At 41.8% G+C, this 7,313-nt stretch overlaps 2 protein-coding genes and 1 pseudogene across 2 annotated transcripts in view; 2 read left to right on the forward strand and 1 right to left on the reverse strand.

Moving 5' to 3' along the window:
• Positions 1-1,175: 1,175 nt before the first annotated feature.
• LOC17896097 lies at positions 1,176-2,519 on the forward strand. Its single transcript, XM_006301417.2, has 2 exons — positions 1,176-1,377; positions 2,028-2,519. Exons 1-2 carry the CDS (start codon positions 1,189-1,191, stop codon positions 2,388-2,390), a joined length of 552 nt encoding a protein of 183 aa, XP_006301479.1. The 5' UTR covers positions 1,176-1,188; the 3' UTR covers positions 2,391-2,519.
• Positions 2,520-2,994: 475 nt separating this feature from the next.
• Positions 2,995-3,111, forward strand: LOC111832227 (annotated as a pseudogene).
• A 3,803-nt stretch (positions 3,112-6,914) lies between these two features.
• LOC17894969 overlaps positions 6,915-7,313 on the reverse strand; it is a 2,084-nt gene continuing 1,685 nt past the window's right edge. Inside the window, exons 2-3 of the mRNA XM_006301878.2 lie at positions 7,022-7,254; positions 6,915-6,923 (exon numbers count right to left, since the gene is read on the reverse strand). Coding sequence (XP_006301940.2) covers positions 6,915-6,923; positions 7,022-7,254 — 242 coding nt within the window. The remainder of the gene's footprint in view (positions 6,924-7,021; positions 7,255-7,313) is intronic.

A 7,313-nucleotide genomic window follows, 5' to 3' on the forward strand; every position in this document is an offset into this window, starting at 1 on the left:
GTCGCATATCATTCGTCATTTAATGACTACTTAATGAATTGCCGCATAAGTCGCAAATTAGTCGCCGATTTAGCAACCACAAAGCGACTATCTAACCATTTCAGACATTCAGTCGCATAACAGTCGCCGTTTAGCGGCGATTTTACCAACTATATGTTTTAGTCTCCACTTAGCCACTATGTAACGCCTACATGTAAATTAGTCGCACTATGGTCGTATAATAGTTGCTATATTTCTTTGTAGTCGCCAAATGTAGTCGTAAATAGCCAATAAATAGGCTACTGCTCTCACTCCACAAACCTTTTTGAACATCAACACGTCCAATGTCCCCCAGCTGACCTCCATCAATTATCTCATGTGGAGCCTTCAGATTCTGCCTTACTCGATGGTTATAGTTTGACGAGATATCTTGATGGTTCCATGGAGATCCCAACTCCAACCGTCACCACCGCGTGTATTGTTTCGTGGTATAGAGAAAACAAACTCATTTACAATGTTTTTCTTGGAGCAATCACTCCATCTGTTCAATTGTTGGTGTCACGTGCCACCACATCTTTTGAGATCTAGGAAACTCTTCTGAAAGAAGTGACGAGATGACAAGTTATATAATGAAAACAACGAGTAACCATATAATTTGTTAATTAGAAAAGAAAAATCACTTTTTAAAATTCTTTTCAAATATCATTATACAAGTTGTGATTTTCAACCCATGTATTTTAGTTATAATTTGCTTTTGAAATCATTTTTTTTAAGAATAATTTTACGGGGAATTCTCTTAAATACTAATAAAATGGGTATTTTTCCAAAAATACTATAAGTTTTATTTTTCAAAAATACTCTTGAAATCTCAATTTTCCAATACCCTGAGATTTGATTTTTTTTTGTTTAATAAATGGTTAGTTTGAATAACCATAGATTTGGAATAATTTTAACAAGTAGTAGATGCAATAAGACGAAAACTTTAATATATTTTATAGAATCACTAATCCAATAAGGAGAGATTGTTAAAAAAAAAAAAAAAGCATCCCAAATCACCATACAATAATATACCCCCTTTACATATTGGTCAACCTAAATTAATTTTTTTCTTTATTACAGATGCTAACAAATCTAGAGGAATTAAATGCAAGAGGTATAAAGTAAATGCAAGAACCACCAAAATGTAAATTAACAATTTCACTACACATAATGGTGTCTTCCTCTTATTGTTTCTTCTTCGTATCAGTAGCTTTTTTACTACAATCTCTCGTAGTCTCAGCTTCGGCCTTGAACTCCACAAAATTCATCGATCAATTATGCCAGAAGGCTCTCGTAGACAGAGCCTTTTGTTTGCAAACATTGAGTGCCTATCCTCCTGCGGTTTCAGCCACTGCCTTGGTAACAATATCTAACCCACATATTAGTTTTTTTTTTCTTCTCTATCAAATATTTAGTTATTTCTAATTGCATATTTTTATTTGATGTTTTATCATGCCTTAAGATGGAAGGGTTGTCAATTTAATTTTTGAATTTATATGTGGTGTATACCATCTGTATATATTATATGCGTATAGGATATCAGATTTGAAATCAATTATTCGGTATTCGGGAGTCGTTCCGAAGAACAGGATATTTGGGAGAAGCAGATCCGGATCTGAACAAAAAAAACCAAAATATTTAATATCATAATCATCTTTCAGTATTATTTTTCATTATTTTTTACAGCTAATATTTTTCATTTTTATATCTTATTTTTATAATTTACTTTTTCAGATTTTTATATCATTTTTTTTTGTTAAAACTTTGTGGAAACATATATATTATCATGATTGTGGAAACGTTGCTAGTGGTTCTCATCTTTATTGTCTTCTCAGCAAATTCTGGTTCGAACCCGGTTTCTCCCAAAGAGAGGCGTATAATTTAAAACACATATATATATATTGTGATCATCACGAGTGCAATTATGTTTTGTGACTCATTAGTATCAAATAATTAGAAATATATACTATGTACATTAAAAAACATTTAGCTAATATTTTCATATACAGCTCCCACTAGCGGAAGTCGTGTTCTTAGGCATTTGCCAACCCTATGCCAAGTTGTTGGTGAAATCTGCTGATAGAGCAGCAGAAAAGGTACCGGCTCTAAAGGAACCGTTCAAGAAATGCCAAGATGCATACTCTAGGATTGTATTGGAACTCAAGTATGCTACTAGAGACTTGACATCTCTATATGATGCAATTTATGATATTCAGATGTGTTTCGACGAAATAAACATAGTAGAGTCTTGGATCGGGAGAAACAAAGACTCGGCTTCTAAAAGTCTCATGGAGATGACAACACATATGGGGAATCTCCTACAACTTGCTGTTGGAGCCACCCAAGTTCTAATAAATTATGTTAATATATGATGTGTATCGTTCCAATTTTATTTCATGCCCTCAAAGAGTCAAAGGACTAATAAATTATCTAATTCCAGTTAAAAAAAAAAACAAAAAAATCAGTATATTATCTCAATGAAAATGGTTCATAATTGCAAATCTCGTACTTTATTTTGTTTGATTTTAAGCGATGTTTTAAGATTCTTATACACATATATATAAAAAAAACATACTCCATCTGTTTGACAATGAATGAGCTTTGGGTCATTAGGCCCCTGAGCCCATCAATATCCGATGGTCGGTTTGCTACGTCTTGCAGGCTTAAATACTTGTTTACCGACCCTATAAATCACCACATGATCTTTCTCTGTGTGTTGGCCTCACTCACACAGTTCCGACAACCACTTCCCGGAAGGTCACCCATTTCCCGGAAGGTCACCCATCCTTTGACTACTCTAGCATAAGCACACTTAATTGTGGAGTTCTCTCATGACCTCTGACCGAAAAGATAAGTGTACTTTGGCGACATAGGTGGCCAAATCAATTCATTTAAACCTCTCTGCAACGTGGGATCTCATAAAACTAATTAAATTTTAATTTGATATTTATTTTTGCTGTACAACCTTCCAATATTATATGCGATCATACCAGCACAAATGCACTGAATCCCATCAGAATTCCCAGTCAAACGTGCTTGGCGAGAGTAGTACTAGGATGGGTGACTTTTCGAGAAGTTCTCGAGTTGCATTCTTTTTTTAAACCCTCCGATATTTAATTAAAAAGTTGATTACATGTTTTTTTTTTTTTTTGGTCGGAAACAGGGGACTTAGTCCCCTATAATTTATTAAACAAAAATAAAACTACAAACGAATACGTCTAGGAACCGTAGCCCCGTTAATATCACCCAACAAAAGCGGATAAACCTCATCCGGACAAACATTAAACGATAAAAATCCTAACGGTAAAGAAAAAGCATAGTTGGCCAACCCATCTGCTAGACGATTAGCTTCCCTATAAACGTGAGTAACTCGGACCAGCCAGTCCCGTGAAATAAAGCCATGGCACAGACGTACCAGGAACGCCAGCGGATGAGCATCGTTCACCCCTGACCTAAGAAAACCCACAACCAACAAGGAGTCAATTTCCAACACCACTCGCCGAAAACCACACTCCCATGCTTGTACCAATCCGTAGTACGCTCCCCATAACTCTGCTAGGGGCGCCTCACACACACCAATATGTAACGAAAAACCAATCACCCACTCTCCCAGTTCGTCTCGAATCACACCCCCGGCCGCTGCCCTCCCCGGGTTCCCCTGTGAAGCCCCATCTGTATTGACTTTAACCCATCCCGCCGTTGGTTTACCCCAAGAAATTAACCTCTCAACCCTCCCGGTCGAACCTAAGTCGTCAATCCCTTGGCCGTGTACTCTTAAAACTTCAGCCGCCTTGTCTTTTAGGAACTTTAGTCGATCCCGACACAAGCCTCTCTCACCAAACACATCATTGCATCGCCATTTCCAACTCCACCATACCGAGGTTGCAAATAAAGTGGGCCAATTGTCACTTCTTGATCCGGAATGCTTCCCCAAATTATCATAAAGCCACTCCAACAGAGACTTGTGGAAGAATTCATGGCGCTCCCTACTCGCCACAAGCCGATTCCAAATACCAGCCATGGCGGGGCAATCCCTTACCACATGTAAGATCGTCTCCGCTGCTCCCACACACACTTGGCATATATCCGACTCCCCCATATGTCTTCTCTTTCTTTCCACAGCCGTTAAGATCACTCGATGGGTAATGAGCCAAAGGAAAACACGCACTCTTTCCGGCACCCTTACATGCCAAACCCTATCAAAAAAATGAGCCATACAAGGTTTCAGCTCCTTCTTAGCCGTCAACAACGAATACGCAGACTTGACCGTGAACACTCCATTCTCGGTCCCCTTCCATGACAAAATATCAACCAATCCCGGGATGCCCTTTATAACCACCGCATAAAGTCGATTTCTTATAACCTCGGGAAGAAAGAAGCCGAGTTTCTCCATGTCCCAACCAACTCCAGGGATCCAATATTCCTCCACGCTTTTTATCCGTTCATCATCCGGTACCGCTGTACAAGCCCAACACCATAACGGCTCCGCCAGCAGCCATCTATCCGTCCAAAAAAGTATTGACCTACCATTCCCTGGTACCCACCCAAGTCCAAGTGTTACCACCTCCCGCAAGCCCACTCCCACGCTTCTCCAAGTGGATGACCAAGTTCCTTTGGGCACAAGCCAAGAAGAGTCATGTACCGTACCAACCTTATATTTGCTCCTTAGGACTCTTGCCCAAAGACTCTCCTTGTCGTGTAGTAATCTCCAACCCACCTTAGCTAACAGCGCTCTATTCATATGACTAGCCATACGTAAGCCCAGCCCACCTTCGTGCTTCGGTTTACACACCTTTTCCCATGATAACAAGTGAATCTTCCGTTTTTCCATCGTGTCCCCCCATAAAAATTCACGTGACAATCTGTCCAATCTAGCTAGAGTCGCAGCGGGTAGCAAGATAGTACTCATTGTGTGAACCGGTATTGAGGACAACACTGATCTCGTTAGTGTTATGCGCCCTGCCAAGCTCAGCATACGGCCTTTCCAACCAGCTAGCCGCGTTGAGACCCTTCCCAAAACTTCCACAAATGTTTCCTTATTAATCCTCTTCTGCAAAATAGGCATCCCTAAATACTTCCCCAGCTCTCTTGTTGCCCCAATTCCACTTGCTTCGCTAATCAACCTCTCCATATCCCTGCTGACATTAGAGGAGAAGAAGATTTTGGACTTCTCCAAACTAACTTTTTGACCCGAGGCCATACAAAAATTCTCAAGTATGCTTCTGATCACTTGAACTTGTGCCACCGAAGCTTCAGCAAACAAAATGATATCATCTGCAAAGCAAACATGCGATAAACGTGGTCCACTCTGAGAAATCTTAATCGATTTCCACTCCCCGTTACTAACCGCCCGATCAATTAGGTGACATAGTCTTTCCAGGCACAAGACAAACAGGTAAGGAGAGAGGGGATCTCCTTGTCTTAGCCCTCTGGATGGTGTAAACGCTTCCGTCTTCTCCCCATTCAGAAGTAAACGCATGGCCGGATTCTTCACACATTCCATAATACGCTGCGACCACTGAGGAGAGAAACCTGCTGCCCCCAACGTCTCCTCGAGAAAATCCCAGCGAATGCGGTCATATGCCTTCTCAAGATCCAATTTTAATAGCATCCAGCCTTTCCGGCCCTTCTTCCGTCTCATGGAATGCACAGCCTCCTGGACTATTACAATGTTATCGATACTTAGCCTCCCGGGAATGAAACTCGATTGAGCCGGTCCTATCAACTTCGAAATCACACTCTTCATCCTCATAACCATCATTTTTGTAATGATCTTGAACAGTACATTACACAAACTCACCGGCCGAAATTGATGAATCCTCTCTGGTTTCCCAACCTTTGGCAACAAGACGATAAGTGCATCATTCGCCTCCGCGGGTAACACGCCTGTCTCAAAAAACTGTAGCACGAACCGGACAACCGAGTCTCCAACCGTATCCCAATTATGTTGGTAGAAAACCGGCTGATACCCATTAGGTCCGGGAGCCTTAAACTTCCCCATTCTCTTAACCGCAGCCACCACCTCTTCCGCTAAAAAAAGTTTTGACAACGCCATTAACTCCGCAGTCGACATAGCCGTGAAACCCTCGGCTGGCAACAGTGCTCTCATCGGGCTAAGGTCCTCCAGCGAATATAACCGTTTATAATACTCTACTGCCAGACTCTCTAATTCGCCCTTTTCCGACACCCAGCGACCCTCTCCATCCTTTAACATCTCAATACGGTTTCTCCGACGCCTTATGACCGTTGAAGTATGAAAGAACCGAGTATTTCTATCCCCAAGAGCAATAAAACTCTCCCTTGATTTCTGAAACCAAATCATTTCCTCTTGTTCCAAGATACTATCAAATTCGCCCAACAGCCCGGCCTCCCTTTCTAATAACTCATCCGTCTGACTCTCTTGGATAGAAGCTTGGACTCTATTGATATCCCCAATGAGTTTTGCCTTGCGAGCATGAACATTACCGAACACTTCTCTGTTCCACTTCTGCAACGTCCGTTGTAACCTCTTCAGAGCTTCGGGTGTCGAGATAGTAGAATCCCAGGACGTTGTAATTAACTCCTTAAAACCATCATGGCTCAGCCAAGCCGCTTCAAAACGAAATGGTCGACGTCCTGGGTCGCTTGCATCTGTCGGGCATAACTGCAAGTAGACCGGAGCATGATCCGACGACAGAAATGGTAAGTGTGTAACTGTCGCTTCTTGCCACTTCAGTCTCGTTTGAGCACAACAAAGCACCCTATCCAGCCGCTTAGATATAAATGTACTCTCCATCCTTCCCCTCCTCCATGTAAATTGCCCTCCTTTAAAGCCCATATCAATTAGGGAGAGTGCATTGATCCATTCCCCGAACGCTATAGAATCCGGCGACAAACGCCCATTCCCTCCCGTACGTTCATCCACTCTTACAATGGAATTAAAGTCACCTCCAATAATCAAAGGATCCACCAACCCTTGAAGAACGTCCGTGAGTTCCTCCCAAAGTCCACTCCGACGACTCACTGTTGGCGCCGCATACACAGCCACCAAATTTGTACAGTCGTCCCCATTCCGTACTTTCGCATAAATAAACTGGTTCGACGAGTTAACAACCTCCACTTGCCCAACTCTCGACCTCCACAACAGCCAAATCCCCCCGCTCTGACCCGTCGCATCAACACGAAAAGAATGATCGAATCCCAACCTCTGACAGATCCGACCAGCTCTTTCCCCCTCCGCATGTGTTTCAAATAACGCTAAAACATCCGTGTCAAACTTCTTCACCAAGTAACGCAACGAACGTCGGAAATTGGGT

The sequence above is a fragment of the Capsella rubella genome, unplaced genomic scaffold, assembly GCF_000375325.1.
Source record: "Capsella rubella cultivar Monte Gargano unplaced genomic scaffold, Caprub1_0 scaffold_2, whole genome shotgun sequence".
In the NCBI taxonomy this organism is placed as follows: Eukaryota; Viridiplantae; Streptophyta; class Magnoliopsida; order Brassicales; family Brassicaceae; genus Capsella; species Capsella rubella.